We start from the raw sequence: 19,954 nt of genomic DNA on the forward strand, positions 1-19,954 counted from the left end.
CCCGGTATCTTCGGTACCCTCAATCCCATCGGTATCTACAACTTTGTGGCGAAGTCCAGATAGGTATGTAGACTGTAGTTCTTGAAAATTTACGCGTCGACGCGTCATGGACAGCTAACATGGTCATATTGCCTAATTAATCGATGCATGATTTAAGGTGAAAAGGTGTGAATTCGTGCTTACCATCTATCCCGATTTCGAGTTCCATCAACCAAGGCTTCACTTGATTCTGGCCCTTATCGCTTGTATCGTTTGTGGCTATCCAGGTAAGAGGGCATCTCCTAATCCCAGTGTTTTCCCCTTCGCGATAGCTTGTTCTGGCGAGGAAGGTGGTGGGCTAAATTGCAGGTACGGTGGTGGTGGTAATGTTTAGAAAGTGTCGTCAAAATGTCCAATCCAAAGGTTTATACGATGCCGATGCACGCTCCCATATCAGTGCCATTCTATGTCCAAAGTAGGTACCTTCCAACCACATATAAGTGTTTTCTTTCCCTCCTCCGCCCTTTCCCAGACTATTAAAGGACCTCAGCAACTTCCTCACTTTCCTAAGTTCTTCTTTCTCCCAACAAACACCTCTCACAAACATCCTCACCCCCGATTCTGCGAATCCCCTTTACTTTTCTACATCTCTTTGATACCCTTTTCTGAGGTAATTGATCGAAGCTAAGATTCCTTCCTTCCTTTCTTTACATCTGCAGTTCCACCAGGGGCTCCGATCCCTCAGGTATTCTCCCAAGCACCCACCAATCCCAAACCAGGCTACGTTTGGGGCTATCCCGCCCAAGGATACCCCCTTCCACCAACTGCAACCGTCATGCAAGGCCTAGGACCCGATGGCACTTATGGCTGGCCAGTCTATTTTAAAGGAGGGACTTCAAGCAACCCACAATATGCTTATTACCCCGTTCCTTCGAACGCTGCTCCCCATGGTGCTGTCCCAGTAGGTGGCTTTCCCCCAGGTGCCACTTTCCCAGGTGTTCCACCTCCTCAGGGTACCTCTGGCAAGAATCATCACCGGCGCCGCACCAAGGAAAGTAGTGAGGAAGATGACGAGAAGGTGAGTTCAAATATATCCTGGCGTTTGTACTGGCAAGCTTGCGAGCTATGTGTTTAACTTTTCGCATAGTGCGCTTGCCCTGAGTGCATTGAAGAAAAAAAACATGCTGGCAAAGCTGCTCCTCGTGGCCCCACACAAGGTGCTCCAATGCCACCACCACCTCCTCCTCCAGGGCATTTCATCTCCCCTCAATTCTTCGGGCCACCACCACCACCACCACCACCCGCTGCTACTACTACTCAACAGACAACTACTTTCATCCCTTACTTTGTTCCAAGTGGTTGTCCATCCCATCACTGCGAAAAAGGTGCTGGCGGACCTAGTGATAATCATCCAAGTGGTCATAAGCATCATGACAAAAAACCAAGTTCTTCCAGCTACCACTACTCCGTTAACTGCGAATGTCCAACCTGTAGGGCTAGGCGAATGGCCATCGAGATGGAGCGTATCCAAGAAGAGCGCAAGAACGAGCGTGAGTACAAGGATGCTCAAGAGTTTATCAAAATGAAGAAGCGTGTCGATCGTGAGGATCGTGAAGCCAAACTCGAGGGTATGTACCGTGCCAAGAAGACTGGTGGCAAGAATGTTACTTTCGAAGAACCTCCCATGTGTCATCACATGTACCCTGAGCCCGAGGGAGACTACGAGTGGTTCGGCATCCCCATTGTTCCCACTAGTTCGATCCCAATCATGGGGTTCCATCCAGGTGAAAGTAAGTATCCTCCTTTTTTCTTTTACCGTTGAATCATGTAGATCTATCGTATCTCATGTTTCCTTTTTTTCTGGCGTTATATACTAATCAGTGGCTTCAAGCGACTCCAATTCATCTTCAACCACTTCACGCCGGCCCTAGTCACTATGTTGATGACCTTGAGGAAGAAAATGCTAGGCTTCGCCATGAGAAGAGTCACCTCAAGGATAAGATCAAACGTGAGCGTTCCATGCGTAACAATGACAACACTGCTCGTGATTACCTTTCGAGTCGTCTCCGCGACCTTGACAAAGACGTTCAAGAACTTAAGAAGAAAGGCGGTAAGGCCTCGGGAGCTCCTCGTTCCAAAACCCCTGTCGTTGAAATCCAGGTCCCTCTTGCCACCAGCGAGAAGCATCATCATCACAAGAAGTCACCATCTAAGGAGAAAGGCAAAGCCAAAGACGGTGATGATTCTGGTGACAATCGCAAGGGCAAGAACAGGAATGTCGAAAGCAAGCACAAACACCCACATGTTTGCTTTGACTCTGAATGTGACGATTTCGATTCTTGCTCGGAGTGTTCATTCGAGTGCACTGTCAAAGGCTGCCGAACCTGTCGGCCGCGTGGAGGACGTCGTTAAAGAGTTACAGTCAAATATCAGTTCCCCGGATTCTGATGGATGATTGATATTTCTTTGAGGGTTTCTTCATTTTCCTCGTCTTTCCTTCTTTCCTTCTTTCCTTCTTTTAATATGGGAATAGTTTCTTTTATCATGCATAGCTACGGTTTTGTTTTGCATTCATTCGTCGTCATCATCATGCGTCATGCATCATGGAAGTAACGTCGAGAACACCCCTTCCGCGTTCTATTCACATGTATACCTCGCCCCGGTTTCCTTTTGTTTTTATTTAATGTTTTTAACTGCTTTTCATTTCTTCGTTTCATTTCTACTCCAGCCACACAATCATTATTCTGACTATCCCTGGAGCTGCCGGCTATATGCTTCGTGATGGCAAAGGGGAGAGAGCTCGAATATAAGTGTGCCGACGACAATAGTCGTCTATTGCTGGGGTGGTTTCTTATGCCTACCCACGAGATCGCGTTTATGCAAGAAATATTAATGAAGATGGGTTTTCCTCCATCTTTTCGTAGTAGTTGTGCACTCTCACCGTTCAGCTTTCTTTCTTTCTTTTAATTTCTGATGTCTTCAAAAAAAGCCATCACCGATTGCATGTCACCTTCAAGCTGATCCCATTACAATTATCTTTTCAATACGTATGTACATTTTTTTGGACGTGTGAACATGTGATATTGGTGTAAGTACAACATATATTTCTACTGGTGATATATTTATATTTGGTCAATGCATTGACGAACTTTGCGACAACATGAGAACGACCGCGAAGATGTAGCGCGGATACATGCCTAGGTATATATCGCAGGATCATATAAACGTCAAGAAGTCAATCGCATCAAATTATATTGGGGTTCATGGACTTAGCTTAGGCCCTTCCGCCAGCGTTGTAAATTTGTCATTAGAAAAAATGAACTGTGGGGGTCCACGTGGCCTCCAAGATGTCCGTAAATCTAGGAAGTCGGCCGTCAACCGAAACCACATTGCGTTCTCCTAGAATACTTACTAAATATGCTAATATGCTAAGTGCAAGTGATAGCTATTTTATTGTGACTGTCGTACACAGTCGACCATCTTACGGCTACGAGAGTATTATATGATTAGTGCATGCGCAGCAAATTGTCTAGATCCCCAATCCCCTGATATATATATAAGTATATATATGTTCGTGGATTTGCCATTCGGGCAGAACTTTTTATGTATCAAACTATAAGATTAGTTAATTGCAGAGGTCTTCGCCCTTCTACCCTATAAGTAATATCAATTTTCATAGCTGATTGTCCAAGATAGGATCGATGTGTATATAGATATAGGCCACGATATACTGTGTACAAAAGCAGTCCTTTTTATATATTTATAAATGGCAGTATGTACTGTCAATGTACCGATTCCGCAATATACACGACTTGATAAAATTACAACTTCACAAAGCCGATTCGGAAAAAGGTCCCTGGGATAGTTGAAGGTCAGTCAGTCAACCCAGGCATGGCATGGTGTTTGCAGTTTCAGGATTAGCCTGTATGCAGGCTGGCGGGCTGTGGGGCAAGGAAGCAGAGCTATATTTGCAGTTTGCCGCACTCGTCTGTTGGCCCAAAACCTTTCCTCGAAATGTTTCCAAGGCCGAAATATCACACACCCAGCAACGAGCAACCTCGACAAATCAACATCGCGAATTCAATTTGAAACGAGAACAATAGTTGCCAACAGGCTATGTTTGCACCTCCCGAAAGGGCCCCCCGTTCGGAGAGAGAGAAAGATCTCTTATCTTACTGCCAGGGAGGTCGATATCGAGTTATCCCTTCCTGCAAAAGACGCAAGGATTTGTCATGGTTTCTGGTTATGCATTGGCCAATGGAAAATATCCATTTCGCCATCTTCGGAACTTCGTCAAAAATTATTATGACCACAGCTGCAGAATGAATGTCGGTTTGATCATGACAGAAGGACAATGGGGAATATGCAAGCCATCGGTTGATTCTGGTATCTTATATGGGATTTACTTGTCCCATAAGAACACCTAGGCACCTCCCTGGACTGCTGCGATCCTCATGGTGTGCGTGACTACATGCCTGCCCGGCCAGCTATATAAAAGCCATAAGTCCTAAAGGTTCGTATGTCCATGAACATAAAGCATGCCATGAGGTATTGGATTGGATTGGATTGAGCTATGACTGTGCGACTAACCATATACGGCAGGATTCGGGATCGGAATCAGGCATGGTAGCCTTTCCACCTATCGCCAGACCCCCGTATATATTAACTAACTACCCTCCACTTGCCCTTCTTCAGAGCCAGCTTCCTTTCCTCGAATTCCATTTCCTGGCCTGGTCTTTCGGGATAGGGCTGACGGCTATGCAAGGAACAAGCGAAGCGGGATGGGAAGCGGGCAATGCCAGCCAGCCAACCAGCCAGTCACATCTCGTTGACCGGCCCGCTTTGGTGTTGTTGTGTTGCGCAGATGTTGGAAATCTACTTGGCACAAAAGTCGCGATCGCGTCCCGCAGCATGATGAGTAGCAAGCCTTCCAGTCCCATCAGCGACGCCAGTTTCTCCAGTTCAACCGCTGGATCCCCAGCAAGGCATCTACGGCTTCATATGACGCCTTTACGATCATCTACGCCTTTGGTTTCCTCGTTATCACCCCCTGTTCCATCGCGGTAGCATTCGAAACACACGCTTCAGCTTGCGCTCCTCGTGAGGACAACTAGATCATCTTAAATCACAACTACAACCCCCCCCCTTTCCCATCTTGCGATGGCCTCCAATTCGACACCTCAGCGGACTCCTGGGACTGGTCGGCCTAGAGGTAGACCACGAGGCAGTAGAACCCGGCACTCGTTCGCTACTCCGGCCACTGTTCAAAGAGTCCGATCGACTGCTACTACCCAGAGAACGAATCGTTCCGGTCGTTCGCATCAAGCTGCAGTCGCTGATCAAGGAGCTTATAAGCCTCGTGAAGAAAGAAGCTATCTTGAGTTCCATCCGGATTTCGATATCAATGCCGATATTCAAGCATACGATAGCAGGGACATCGATGCAGCCCCAAATGGCCAGTTCCCGTTCGGCCAACCAGCTGCCACCCCCGGGAGGTCTAATGGCGTTCGGATGGCGGTACAGGAGGTACAGGAGAAGATGTCGGAAGATTCTATACTGGTGATTCCGACAAACGGGCCATCTGAAGCCGGACCTGCAGCTGAAACAAGCGGATCTATCCCTCTAGAGACGACCGGGCAGAAGAACACCAAGGAAGACGATGAATCTCAAGCATCCTCATGTCATATTTCCCAGGAACACCTCGCAAATCCAATCATGAATACGCCTACTAGAAGATCTTCCCGTCAGAAGGATAATAAGGAGAAGGAGAAGGAGAAAGCCAATTTTACACCCAAGCCTTCTCAAAGGCCCATCCTCCCGATGAGCAACATCCACCATAATGAGCGACTCTCCCTTCCCGTCCCCTCTTATAAAATCATAACACCTTTCCAGCTTGCCGAAACTTATGTAGATCGAGCCATGGCAGGGGTTGGGTTCCAGGAGTCTGACTACTGGCAGAGGCCCCATACCATGGTAAGAAACATTGGTATCCAGGATAGCATTAACGAGGGAGAGGCAAGGATAGTAAGTGCTATTGACGAAAAAGAAGAGAACAATGCCGCTCCCCATACAGTAACGCCTGGAATGGTAGAATATGACATGGACGAACAAGATGATAAATGGCTGGCTCAATTCAACAATCTACGAAGGTCACAGGATGTCCCAACAATCACGCGCGAGATTTTTGAGATCACGATCACCAAGATAGAACGAGAATGGTATGCTTTGGAAAAAATGATTCCAAAGCAGTCGGCCCATGCGGCACATGTGAAACGAGGGAACGACGACGATGACGAAGATACTTCAGAAGACTCAAGGTGTCAGATTTGCGATGATGGAGAATGCGAGAATAGCAATGCGATAGTTTTCTGTGATGGCTGTAACATTGCTGTCCACCAAGGTTCGTATTCGGCGGTAGTGTTTCACTTGTATGTGGTATTAATACTTGGAGTGAATAGATTGTTACGGTGTGCCTTTTATTCCGGAAGGTCAATGGCTGTGTCGACGGTGCTCTCTGCTTGCGCCCCGTCGCGAAGTGGTATGTCGAACCCCCTAGCTCTATGGTAAAATAGTATACTTATAAGGTTTAGAGTTGTATATTCTGCCCGAATACAGATGGGGCTTTTAAAATGACGGATTCCTCACTTTGGTCGCATCTCCTGTGCGCGATCTGGATACCTGAGGTCACAATTAGCAATATGGTTTACATGGAACCAGTCGAGGGAGTCGAGCTAGTACCCAAATCAAGGTGGAAATTGGTATGTTCCGGGGCTCCTTTCTTGGAAGTTTGTCAATCTAATGTATCATAGCATTGCTATATTTGCAAACAAAGGATGGGAGCCTGCATTCAGTGTAGCAATAAAAATTGCTACTTAGCTTTCCATGTGACGTGCGCGCGCAAAGCCAAGCTATTCCTCTCGATGCGGCAACAAGTTCCAACAGATCCGTCCGGGGGCACCGCTGTTGGAGCAGAGCGGAGTCTCATATTTGACGGAAGTCAACTGAAGGCATTTTGCGATAAGCATGTACCGAGCGAGTGGCGTAAAGAGTTTCGAGTAAGTGCTAGCTGCCTGATATGGTTACTAACCTTAGCTAATCAAGTGGATAGACGGACATTGCTATCCGAAATGTTCAGCATTATTACGAAGACCTCTTCTACGAGAAAGAGTGGGGCGATTCGCAAATAAAGGCTCTTACACCTGGCTACGAGAGTCATGGAACGATTCCGAAGTTGACACTCACTGTCGGTGGCAAGCGAAAACGACCCTCCGCGGGTACGGGCGGGGCAAAAACTGTTTGGAGACTACCCTCGGGAGCACCTATTGTTCCCCAGGTTTTATATAACACAATAATTGAGGCTATATCTCGTTTTGCTATCCGAAAGCCGAAGGAATATGTTGCTGAGATTTGCAAGTACTGGACGCTGAAACGGGAGGCCCGTCGCGATGCATCCCTCCTCAAACGGCTGCAAGTCTCTGTGTCCTCGAATTTTACTAGCGACGAGGTCACAAAGAAAGACTATTCGGCTTATCATGATGGAGAAGAGAAGCTCAAAAGAAGACTTGATTTCGCTATTAAACTACGGCATGACTTGGAAAGAATCAGGCTGCTGGCGGATGACATCAAGAAACGCGAAAAAGAAAAGCTGCGACAGGCAGAGTGCCTTAAAGAGATGATTGATGCTGTATACTTCCCGGTCATTCCAATACTGACGCCAATATTGGATAGAGCCCAACAGTAAGTCGGACCCCCAATAAAGCCCTACTAGAATCCAATACTTATAGGTCATTTTTACCATAGGCTTGATAGCAAAGATTTCTTTAAGACAGAATTTGGACACATCAAGTTAAAGCTCGTTGACCGTGAATACAACACTGTAAATCAGTTCTCAAGGGACATTCTATCTCTCCTGACATCATCCGTTACTAGTCGGTCGAAGTTCGCGGTTATGCCTATTCCAGAGGTAAACGAACATTTTTTAGCCGAATTCGCTCCGGGGACATCCACGGCGGCAGCTACTCCTGCTGCCGTGAATGTCGCGAACCCTTTGGAAAACCTGGCCTCTACACCGGCTCCTACAACCCCGGCGGTGCCGAAACAACCAAAAGCCTTGGGTGACACTGCTGGTAAAACTGCTGGAAGGATTTTACGGGTCATCCAACCTATGTTAGAGAATGCAAAACTTCAAGAACTCGCTATGAGGGAGGATCCGAACGAGCGTATGGCCGGCGAAGTTGATGAAAGATATCAGGAAATTCTTCTAGAACGAAAGAAGCGTGATGACGAACTTCAAGCTCAGTTAGCAGCCGCAAACGCTGCGGCCGCGGGGGAAATTGCCAATGCCGACGATGGTGACAAGATGGATATTGATAATCCAAAGGCAAACGAACAACAGGAAGCGAATGACCGAGCAGCCGAGGAGGCACTAGAATCAGCTACCGCTTCGCTGTCCCAGGCTCACCATAAGGATGATGAAAGAGAGGGGCTGGTAGGTATCCCGTGGTACACCAAACCGTTTAGCCCTCTGGGCGCAACTCTACTCTCTGAGGAGCGCTGGATGGGGATGGATGTCGTACGGGATATGTCGCCCCTTAGTGAGCTTGACGAGGATGCCATAGAAATGCTTCAACCATCTGAGACTTCCGAGGCTGTCAGCCCGTTCGCAGAAGAATTTGGGTCTGCTATCAGTTTTGGCAATGGTATAAATCATGCAACAAAGCCGAGGAGTGGAAATCGGGGTCCTATCGATGCTGGGGCATGGATTCCAGGGACAAGGGTGAGCCTGAGAACGACGAAAGGCACAAAAAAGATCCCATATGTGGAATCACAGCCACAGCAGCCGATCCAGCAACCAGAAACACCGAAACCTAAACCGAATGGTAGAGCTAGTATTGCCCGAGAGGTCGACCTGCAGCAGGTAGTCGTGATAGGGAGCACGAGGAGCCAGACCAAGCAGGCGATGAATAAAGCCCAGAGGAGGGGACGAGGATATGTTTGGGTTGAAGTTGAGGATGAGGAGGAAGGAACAGCCGCGGAATATAACGCGAATATTCCCCAGTCTGCAGTGACGGATGACCCTGATGCAATGGATATCGATAGTGAAGTTCCAGCCACAACAGAACCGAAGCTAGAAGAAGGTGTCAATGAAGTGGTGGATCCAGTCGATGATCGAGCCGTGAGCATTGATAGCCCATTAACCTCGATTCCTGATGATGACCTCGACCAAGAGGACCGCCTGAGTCTGGATAGTCTAGACCTTGACGCGCTAGCAAACGCCGACGAAGAGGCTACTGCCGAGGTGGCAGAAGGGGAAGGGGAAGAGGAGGAGGAGGAGGAGGAGGAGGAGGAAGTGAACGGACAGCCCACCAATGAAGACAATATGGAAACCGAAAACACAGATACGGAGTTCCATACGCCTTTAGAAAGTGGTAATGCAGTATCGAACAGTGATGAAATCAAACCCGCAATATCGATGGCGATAGATTCACAAGGAGCGACTGATCAACTTTCGAAGGAACTAGCTGCGGCTGTAGCATCTCAAGAAGCCGAACCCTTACAGCCAGAAACAGAGAGTTCTCCCAGCAAACGGAGCACAAGGAGTTCACCGAAGCAAAAGGATAACCAAAGCATATCCGATGCATCCAGCGCTCTAAGCCCTCCTGAAGAAATCAAATCGAATGGAGAACAACGACCGGTTAGCAGGAATGGCACAACAAGGTCAACGCCAAAAAAATCGCCTCCCGTTACCGGGAAAGGCAAAGATCCTATAAACTACACCCCACTACCAATGACAACTAGAAGTCGACGAGTACTTGAACCCGAGACAACACCAACCAGAAGATCGACAAGTAGAGCAGCAGCGGGCAAGAGAAAATAGATGAAATGGACGCTACTCCCTGGGAAGGCGCTAGATACCCGGCCGGACCACTGCTTTCCTATAGCAGTTTTTGCTTTGTTTTTCTTTTCAAGTTTTCGCGGGAACATGCAAGTGGCGCTTGGTCATAACTGTGCCCATTAGTTCGTATTATCCCACCCAGTCCTGGCTTTAAATTTCACAGGGCTGGCTCTGTGGCTGGAATCAATTGTATCTACTCGGATCTTTTTTAGTATTTTCTCATTCGGCATTTGTATCTTCTAACGGGGGCTTTCCATGGTCACTCTTAACTTTTAATTGTTCGGAAGGGAAAGCGTTCAACCTGTGTGTTCTGGGCGTTATTAGAAACCTGGGATTTTTTTTTTCTTCTCTTTTTTTCCCTTAGAAATTTCATACAATTTTCTCATTTTCCATGATGGTTAATTCTTGAACACGATTTAAATTTCCTCCTTAAATTTACAGCCTTTCTTTTGATTCGTAACCTTACCATGATACCACCCTCTGATGTGGAAACGCGCGATCTGTTAGAGGCGTTTTGAATCCCGTCGCATTCCTCAACAGTATCCACCAAATATTAAAGGCAGGTTCTATATCATCTAAGCTTCGTCTAAACCGCTTAAACGGCATGATTAACGGCACCGGATATCACGGTCCAGTACATTAACGATCTTCTCCCATTGAACGTCCGGGCAAAATATCCAACACCAGCAACGCAATTTTTGAATTCTCCCCTTCTAACCAAAAATATAGCTACCGGCCATGCCGACTGAATACCAGATATCATCAAATATAGACTTGATAATCCATCTCTACAATTCATCGTCTCCACCCCCTTCGCCAAACGAGCACACTGATTCCAACGACTATGGTAGTTCTTCACCTTCCGATATAATAAAGTACTACGTAACAGCCTGGTCCCTACAACAAGCATCACCAATCTTCTCACGAATAATCTCCCCTTCTCCTCACTTCAAACAACCTTCAAAGATTGTCTACTTGGGGGTAGAGTGTAAATCAATCACTCTAGAAGATGACTGTCCCCATGCACTATCAATAGTTCTGAACCTCTTACACTTAAACACCAAATCTCTACCTTCTATTAACGAGATATCATGGAATACTTTCTATGATATTGCGATTATATGGGACAAATATGATATTAGCAATCTCATCGCGCCACCATGGTTGAAGTATTTTCAGAAGGTTATGAATGGGGTTGGGTATGAAGGGTGGTTGTTTATTGGGAAGACTTTCGGGGAAGGGGAAGGGTATGTGGAGTTGACTGCTAGGTTGATTGTTGAGGCTGGGCAGAATCTTTCAGGCAAGGAAGCCATCGAGGCTGGACCAGGAGGGGTGGGTTTTACGAGAGGTGGAAGGTATATTGATGCCAGCGGCTGGCCGGATTCTGTCAGAGGTATGAAATCATATGACATCTCCATACTGGTGTACCCTACAAATGAGGTTATTCTGATCAACCTTTTTTTTGCACCCAGAGCATATAACCTCAGAAAATAGCAACCTAATGGAGAAACTCCGAACTATTTTGACAACCTGGAAATGGAGCTTCAAAGGAAAACGCCCTAGAGCATTGTGTACCTGCTATGGGAATGTACCTAGATACAACCGCCACACCTCCCTTTCAAATAGTATCGCCGATCTCCTCTCCGACGAATCTATGACTCTATCTCCACAGTCTCATCGAGCGGGTAACAGTAACACATCGGCTCGGGTTAGATTAGCTTCCCGACTAAGGGATATCGAAGGCGTGGCGAATTGGCAATGGAATGGATCCATCGTGACTCTACGACGACGAATGGGAATTTTTCGAAGTTGCATGGGAGATAGGGATATGAGACAGGTGAAGCATATGCTCGAGAATGCGGATATATATGATTTATGTCCATTGGAGGAGTCAGCGTTACGAGTACTCTATGATTTTGACCAAACCATTGAAACCATCAGGGGTATTGGAATCGATGGGAAGATAATTGATGTTCCGCTGAACCGACTGATTGAAGATGCCAAAACAGATCCGTGGAATTCAAAGGGGGATGGGAAGAAGTGGGATAGTATAGCAATGTTGGGAGTTAGGATTTCGGGAATATTTGCGCTTCTGTCGGTAGTCGTGTTTGCTATCGCTCTGGGGAAAGGGTGGGGGGTTAAGATGGTTGAAAGTGGAATCGTGACTTAACGTTGCTGTTCAGTATATCGAGAGTTCAATAGCAGCGGATTTCGATGCCTAATTCTTTACGATACCTGGAGGAAAATATAGAGCCGAGAATATCCAAATGGCGTTAGACACGAATGAATAGGATGCCTCTATGACAGGCTCCACTATTAGGCTCGATTCGATATTTGCGATTAGTTGGGACGACGGACTAAGCAAACTTCGCCAACGAGTCTCAGCTAACGTTATTGTAAACCTTCTTGCATCAAATGTCGTTATCGGGCCCGTATCACGGGACGTTTAGCGTTTATCATAAGCCCGTAACCCAATTTTCGGGGCACCGAGACACCGCTAGACCCATATAATTCCCTATGTAGGATATCGCAGCTGTAGCAAATCAGGATCATATCGGAACTTTCGGCAGCTGAGGACACTACCAGTTCGGGGCTTGGTTTGCCCTATCCACTACCGGTCCCTGTCAATATATCATTATGAGTGCACAAATTGGTCTCCTGACAAAATCCAAGCGAATCAAAAGTTGCCATAGCCTGTGTGAGCACCTACATATGCATACCAGGCCCGAAATTCTATAGTCACTGCGATGGGCCCATGAACGCCTTGGAGCGAAAATTTGAGTCTTTCTGTGACATTCTAGCCAGCATGGTGGGGTTGTAATAGCGATAAAATTGAAGTCAACATCGAAGCTGCGCGAGGCCTCTACGATAATATCTTCATACTAACTCTCCCAAGATCGATCATAAGCATGATAACAGTAAGGCATAATTTATATCGTCAGCCCAGACCCATGTAGTTTAAGTCAAATTCGAACTATAAAATAAACACATTATCCGTCGTTTCCTGGTATTGATGGCCTTCTTTGCTGTATTGTCCAGGGAGAACGAAAATATCATAACGTTATAACGTTTTATTTTGAGGATTTTCGGTTCTCCAACCGCGAGTTCGGAAAAGTTCAATTGATCACTAGCTTACATTATGTCTCTCTAATCGAACAGGATTACTAATTTAATGTTAAGATATTGCAATATCGTCTGACGTGACCCAAGGATCTAGCTAAAACCAATCCAAACCCATTTTAGACCCCGTTATCCGGTATTATCATAACGTTTCCATGTTCATTACGTGACAACGACCTTGCAGTGCGTGAGGTTATGGGCCGTTCTAGTGTGACTCTTGGTCAACTAACAACGATGGAGCAAAACGAGCTTGGGGCCTAGTCTCCAATTGTACTAGTTAGTTGACTATGTAGATGATGGGTCTGCTGTTCGATCACCAGTCAATGCGTAGTTAAAACTTCGAATTCACTTTAAGTTTTGTGAAAAACACTCAATATAATATTCATATATATAAATCTTGACTATGTAAAACCTGGATTTGCCTTACCGTCAAAAGTCTAGGCTTCTACCATATATACGCTTGAACTGGGCCAGTTGGAAATAGAATAACTTCTAAGTGACATTTATATTTAGGATTGGGAATTTATATTTAGACGGCATAGTATCACGGGATTACTAATAATTTTGATGTCAAATATGATATTTGATTTAAGGCTTAATGAAATTTAAACTTACCAGCGCGAAGATTGACACAATCATAATCACAAGCGACGGTAGAATACATCATTTATAGTATATCCCCAAACCAAACTATAGTACTCGGACACAAGAAGTACTATTGCATCAATGCTAGATCCGAAATCCCAATCTATCAATTCGAGGGCTCCGCCGAATTTAACATTTGTTCAATTGACCAACCTCGTAAGACGAACCCAGACCCCACAGTCTGTGTAAATTTGAATATTGATACGAGGACCAAGCTACACAATTGCAACATCTACTTGTACAATTGTATATACGATATATATAAGTACTTATGAAAATAAATACCAGACTACCAAGCATAGATCTGATCATGCTCGACCATCCCTGCGCTCTTGAAAGCCTGACTGTCGTCCGCTACCAGCCTTAATGTCATCTTCACGCATTATATCAGCTATTGGGACACATCACATGTGCCCATAATCACCAATCCTATCATACATATCCACTCCCCCAAAACCGTCCTAGATAGATCTTGAAGTTTGAAGAACCCCACGTGATTATCTTTATATTACATATCCTTACAGTTATCAGAGCTGTCTATACATATAGTAAGCTTATGTTCCGCGAACTTGAGGGGAAAAAAAAAAAAAAAGGAAGATGCAGTGTAGTAATCCCATAGGTATCAATACAAACAGCCACAAGACCGTCATACTAAAAAGAAGTACCAGTACATCCATTATAGCAAACCCAAAGTTCCCCATATATATCTGCACATCAATACATAATTGTGCGTATTCAGTATGCAACCTCGTCATAACCGAACATCTTATCTCTAGAAGTACTATTCCCACAGCTAGACATATCGGCCCCCCTTGCGGCTTCTTTTTATTATTATCGTTATTTTTTTTATTTTTTTTTAGAAAAAAAGATATATTAGATCCTCACTAAGAAGTCAGAAAACAAACAAGATAAAACAAGAGCTCGAGCGCTCGCTTCAAGAAGCATCCCGAGCTCGAGCGCTCCAGTTCCACAAAAATCCGAATATATTAATCTGACATACATACATCCATCTGAGCGCGAGAGACACCTCGCGTACATGCAGGCCAGGCTAAGTCAAAGTACTGATAACGTTATCCAACCCATTCAAAATCTGCCAGAGCCGCATACACTACCCAATCGCTATTACGATCAAATTGCATGCGAATGAATGGAAGCGAGCTCAATTGAAAAAAAAAAAACGAGCTGCGACTGATGTATCGATATTCTGGCTAATTCATCGAAGAAAAGAAAAGAAAAAGAAAGAAAAAAAGCTTGTGCTTACTTGGTACTTCAATTCTCACAATCGCGACATTGATCCGGATCCGTGAAGAATTTTTCCATAAAAAAATAAAAATAAAATAGAACAAATAAAATAAAAAATGACACATAATCTGACGAGGTACTTCCGCTTGCCTACGCAATTGGACAAAAAATCCTACCAAGAATAGAAAGCGGGAGGCAAATGTAAGGATTACGAGAGAGAAGATAAATTTTTTGTAAATAACATAGACTAGACCCTCTATCGAGGGCAGCAAAAATTTCCATCGCTATAAAAATTTCCATGTAGTTGAGAAAAGATATCCAAACGAGATATTCACAAAAGGGAGCAATAGGACAAAAATCAAAACTAAATCTCAAGTGGTATCAAACAGCATTTAACAGAACTAAGAGACAAAAAGCACTCCCCATAGAACCAACTTCTCCTATATATGATCGCAAAAGCAGGCAGTAGAATGAAAGTAAATCCCTGTATATATAAAAAAAAGCGAGGGTATTTTTTCGAGGGGAAAGAACACAAGACACTATTTTGAATCCAAGCGAGAGAAGAAATAAACCAAGGAATAGGTATATATATGTATCAAAAATAGAAAGGGGCCAGCGGGAGCAATGCGACACACAAGTAGCAAGATCAAAAGTTCGTGTCCTCATGAAAAGAGTTCTGCCAGATAGAAAAAAAAATATAGATGAAACAATCCAATGCTTTTTTTTTGCAGCGGCAAAAAAATAAGAGACGGTTTTTTTTGTCGATAGAACGCAAGAATTAAAATGGCGTATAAATTTCGAAACAGGCTTAATGCTATAAAACGAGTCATTCAAAAAAGTCGTGGCGCTGATTTAGTATGAGACCCTTAAGGATTAGGACCCAGCCTTCTTCTTCTCCCTCTTTGGCCACCCTCCGGTCGAACAGCCAATACCTCCCTCAAGAGTGGGTCATCTCCACTTTTATCCTTATGGTGAGCTTTCACATGCCTTTGAAGGTTATCAGGCCGAGGGTATCTGTGTTCCTTGTCTGGGCAGAATGGGCAAACGTAACCAGGGCTTTGATGAACAAGGCCGTGGCGTATCATTTCGTTCTTTCGTTTGAAACCTTTCCCTCCCTCAGCGCGTGAGCATCCGGCGACAGGGCAGAAATGGGGACGATCCTCCGAGTGGACGTTGGCATGCGAGTTAAGTAGATACTGGGTTGAGAACGGGGCGGCCGTGCACCCTTCTTTGTTGCATTTGAAACCGCCAGCAACTGTCGGAGAGTTCTGAGACGAATCGATAGACCCATTCTTTGGGGTTCCATTTCGTGCCCTCTTCTTGGAGGTTGGCGTTCTTGCTGATCCTGGTTCAGATGGGGGAAGTGAGCCGGACCAATCGGTTTGAAGTGGCGGCAGAGTCGCGTGATTTGCAGGGTGCTCCGGTCGATTCAAGTTTTTGGGAGGGAAGTACGGTGTAGGTGTAAACTGATTTAAAGGGCTGGTAGAAGCTTGCCCTGAAAAGTTATTCGCAGGCGCAGGCGCAATTGGAGCATTTCTGCCTTCTATGGGCGAGACGGTAGGGGATTGTCGCGGCCGAGGCACCATTGTCCTAAAATTCTGTGCAGGATCATTAAATGCGATACCCCTGGTAAACCCGTCGACATAGGCGCGGGTATTCGGTGTTGGATTCGGGCTAGAGTTTGGGACAATTTTAAGATGCTGAATGACGACTGATTTGGAATATTTGCCATTGTGAGATGTGTGATTTTGTTGTATTTGCTGGTGATCCATAGAATGTTTTTCAGCGGCAGATGCGACTGTGAAAAGGTTATCTACGCTGGGAAGCGTCGTATGTGTGGACCTCGGCGACATATTTTGCCTACCTGGCGAATGGTTCGAAGGAGAGTGAATGGGTGGTAACGTGTTATTGGATGATGTCTCTACTGGGGACTTATAGTAATCAGATGCTCCACACATTGTGGCAGGTGTTTCGCTTTCACTGTATGCGGGCCCACTATCCAATGTTGCAGTCGTAGAAGGGACGGATTCGACAGTAGGAGGCCCAGATGGGACAGGTGGGGGTGAGGGTCCTTTTGAAAGCCCAAAGGGGCTGCTTACAGTTGCATCCTGGTCAGATTTACCGGGAATCTGCGGCTCAGTTGGTACACCATCCGCCAGCTCTTCCAACTTCCTTCTCTTTTCACGGCCCGAACTTATACTTTCACTGCCGTTATCCTGCTCATGCTCGCTGAGTTTTCGCGACCGCTTGTCATTCGGATCTTCCCCACCATCTCCATCCCCCGGGTGCCCGTCAATAGATCTGTTGATTGGAGGAATAGTTTGTGAGACAGTATTCGTAGTATTTGTGGTTGTCGACGGGGCCTCCTGTCCGGTGGAATCATTCGAAGCTTCTCCGGCATCGCCAGTGGTATCTTCTGGGCTTTGGCTTTCACTTTCCGAGTCGACTGGTTGCAAAGGCTGATCGGTCCGGACATCTGCTGCAATCATACGAGACCTCTCGGTGCTCCCCCCCATAAGATTGATCAAAGATGCTATTCCAGGTTGGCCGGGTCCACGTTTTGGGCTCGAATTTGGGCGTATAATAGAGCCAGAAAGAGGAGCCGGGTCCAAGTCAGGGAAGAAGTTTTGATCTAAAGCAGGACTCTCCTCGCGAGGGGGTTTCTTTCTGTCCCAAGGCATCATTCTAGGTTTGTTGAGAGGAGAGGGAGTCGAAGTCGTAGTTGTAGTTGTAGATGCGGAATCTGACTCGTCCTCTGATTCCATAACCCCATCATGCGGTCTACCGGCAACCCCAAAAGGGTGAGAAGGTTGTTTCCCTATGGTAAAAGTCGGACCAATTGTTTTAGGGCGGGGCAATGATTGGTTTTTAATTGCTGTAACAGCTCGATGGGCCAGGACGATGGTTGATTCGACAGAATTATCGGTGTCGGTTCTGTTTGGAAGGTCGCTTTCGTGAAGCCGACGTGAGACGGGTTTTACTGCTGAAGAATAGAAATGTTAGAATATACTACTTATGAGATATTGGCATAGATGGATAGATATATGTATATCTAGGTAGATAAGTGTGTAGATAGGTGGGTAGGTATATACCTGAAGGATTAGGGGGAGAAGAGCGAGAAGGCTGCAGCTGGCTCTCAGAGACGGAAATAGAATCTATCGGAGCAAGGCTGATGGGAAGGCCTGACGAGGAGGGATTCGCAATGCTATCCGCAGTCAACGACTGCGATAGAGGATGGACGATGCTAGCAGGAGCACGTCTCGATGAGAAATGATCGGAATGGCCTTGGTACTCTTCCAAAGTACGTTTCTTGCTTGTACGTCCGTCCGAAGAATCTGCAATATGTCTACTTCGACTACCACCAGTAGGAGCAGGATTAGTGGTCGAAGCGCCGGAAAGAATGGGAGGCAAGCGACAGCCAACGTCAACGTCAACAAGAGCAGCAGCAACAGTAGCAGCAATAGTAGCGTCGTTATCGATACCGATCCGATCCGAAGACGGCAGGTGCAGCGGCAGCGATGTTAGACCTATTAGACCTGCGGGATTAACCAGATCAAAGTTAGATTTGGAAGAAGAAGACTGTGTTGGACTTGGACTTGTGTTGTCGGTCGGAGTCGAAGCCGAAGTCGAAGCCGAATGCAGTCTGCCACGAAGGGAAGGCAGATGAGGCTCTTCGATGCTAGGCAGCAAGGATGGCGATATTGACGGGGAAGGGGACGGAGACGGGGAAGATGAAGGAGAAGAGGAGGCTCTAAAGCTTCTGCTGCTGCTTCTGCTGCTGCTACTTCTGCTTCTGCTTCTGCTAGTTCTGGAGGAGGCTAGGCGGATTGGAGGCAGGTTTAAAGTCTCAGGCTCAGTTTCGAGCGGAGTCGCTGGATTTCGGGTGGGCTGAACGGGCTTGGCGATTAATTCCCTTTCCCTTTCCCTTTCCCTCTCGAGACTAAGAATTCTGCGGCTGATAATAATCTTATTAAGCTCTGCGTCTTCTTCCTCTTCCTCTTCTTCTCTTTCTTTCTTATTATTGTTATACGTCTTCTGCTCCGTCAATGGTCGGCGTTCATGTTCACTCGTATTGTACTTATTACTATTATTATTCCCTCCAGCTATACTATCGTTATGATGTTGATATAGCTGATGATGATGATGATGCATACTATCGCTGATGGTAGTGGTCGGGGGACGACTCCTAGCCAACAGTCTCGATAAATCGAAGACTCCACTATTGATATTCTTCTGCAATGTCGTCGACAAGGAAAATTCCGCCGGCAAACTTCTACCGTCTGCATCTATCAGAGTTTGGCTTAGCGTTAGTCAAGTTACTTCCTGGCTGACTTAGTTCTATATTTTATATACCAAACTAGGCAAACAGTATAGTGTAGTATACTATGTTCACTGATATTAATAAAGCTCGTGCTTCCAAGTCAAGCCAAATCAAATCGACTTAACTTGGCCGGGCCATTTGGAACCAGTTTTTATGATCTTATTCGGCCAATTGCCAAGATAGCCATCGGGGGGGAAGAGAATAGGAAGGAAAAAAGAAGGAAAGAAAAGCACGATAAGCAAAAGGCCAGCAAAAGGTATGGATGTATGCAAGTATGTAAGTATGGTGTAAGTTTTATAGAAAGTAGGTGGGTGGGTGAAATGGATGGCAGCAGGACACCACCTTGGGGAAAACTTTCATGATAGGAAAAAATGAGAGAAGAAGCGGGGAACAAAAAATTAAAGGTCCCTTCTTCTTTCTTTCTTTCTTTCTATCTTTCTTTCTCTCTTTCTCTCTTTCTTTCTTCTTTTTCCTGTTCCTTTATGCTTCAGTTGTCAAAAAGAGAAAGAGAAAGAGAAAGAGAGCGAAAAAAACACCCCCCCGTTTAGAGTTGGAGTCACAGATAGAGAACTCAAGTCCTAGAGAAGGATACCCCCGCTGCAATTCCTCTGGCAAGCCATAAGAATCGATGCGAGCTGCGACGGGGTAAAAAAGCGCGAGCCTCTTCCCATACATCCTCATCATATGGGCAGGGTCTTGGCCCACAACTGTGGTTGTGTGATGTGGTACTTGCAATATTAAATGCAATCAAT

At 45.8% G+C, this 19,954-nt stretch overlaps 4 protein-coding genes across 4 annotated transcripts; 3 read left to right on the forward strand and 1 right to left on the reverse strand.

The window, feature by feature from the left end:
* Nucleotides 1-387: 387 nt before the first annotated feature.
* On the forward strand, nucleotides 388-2,391 carry AOL_s00097g30 (uncharacterized protein; the record flags this gene model as incomplete). The annotated part of the gene is made up of 4 exons (XM_011125863.1): nucleotides 388-454; nucleotides 699-1,057; nucleotides 1,127-1,769; nucleotides 1,871-2,391. 4 exons carry the CDS (start codon nucleotides 388-390, stop codon nucleotides 2,389-2,391), a joined length of 1,590 nt encoding a protein of 529 aa, XP_011124165.1.
* Nucleotides 2,392-5,139: 2,748 nt separating this feature from the next.
* Nucleotides 5,140-9,856, forward strand: AOL_s00097g31 (uncharacterized protein; the record flags this gene model as incomplete). The annotated part of the gene is made up of 6 exons (XM_011125864.1): nucleotides 5,140-6,379; nucleotides 6,438-6,517; nucleotides 6,570-6,737; nucleotides 6,789-7,034; nucleotides 7,088-7,716; nucleotides 7,780-9,856. 6 exons carry the CDS (start codon nucleotides 5,140-5,142, stop codon nucleotides 9,854-9,856), a joined length of 4,440 nt encoding a protein of 1,479 aa, XP_011124166.1.
* Nucleotides 9,857-10,612: 756 nt separating this feature from the next.
* Nucleotides 10,613-12,044, forward strand: AOL_s00097g32 (uncharacterized protein; the record flags this gene model as incomplete). The annotated part of the gene is made up of 2 exons (XM_011125865.1): nucleotides 10,613-11,267; nucleotides 11,347-12,044. The coding sequence occupies 2 exons, from the start codon at nucleotides 10,613-10,615 to the stop codon at nucleotides 12,042-12,044; spliced, it is 1,353 nt and encodes a 450-aa protein (XP_011124167.1).
* A 3,703-nt stretch (nucleotides 12,045-15,747) lies between these two features.
* On the reverse strand, nucleotides 15,748-19,340 carry AOL_s00097g33 (uncharacterized protein; the record flags this gene model as incomplete). Its single annotated transcript, XM_011125866.1, has 3 exons — nucleotides 15,748-17,864; nucleotides 17,974-19,167; nucleotides 19,328-19,340. The coding sequence occupies 3 exons, from the start codon at nucleotides 19,338-19,340 to the stop codon at nucleotides 15,748-15,750; spliced, it is 3,324 nt and encodes a 1,107-aa protein (XP_011124168.1).
* Between the last annotated feature and the right edge of the window lie 614 nt (nucleotides 19,341-19,954).

The sequence above is a fragment of the Orbilia oligospora genome, assembly GCF_000225545.1.
Source record: "Orbilia oligospora ATCC 24927 unplaced genomic scaffold scaffold00097, whole genome shotgun sequence".
NCBI lineage: Eukaryota > Fungi > Ascomycota > Orbiliomycetes > Orbiliales > Orbiliaceae > Orbilia > Orbilia oligospora.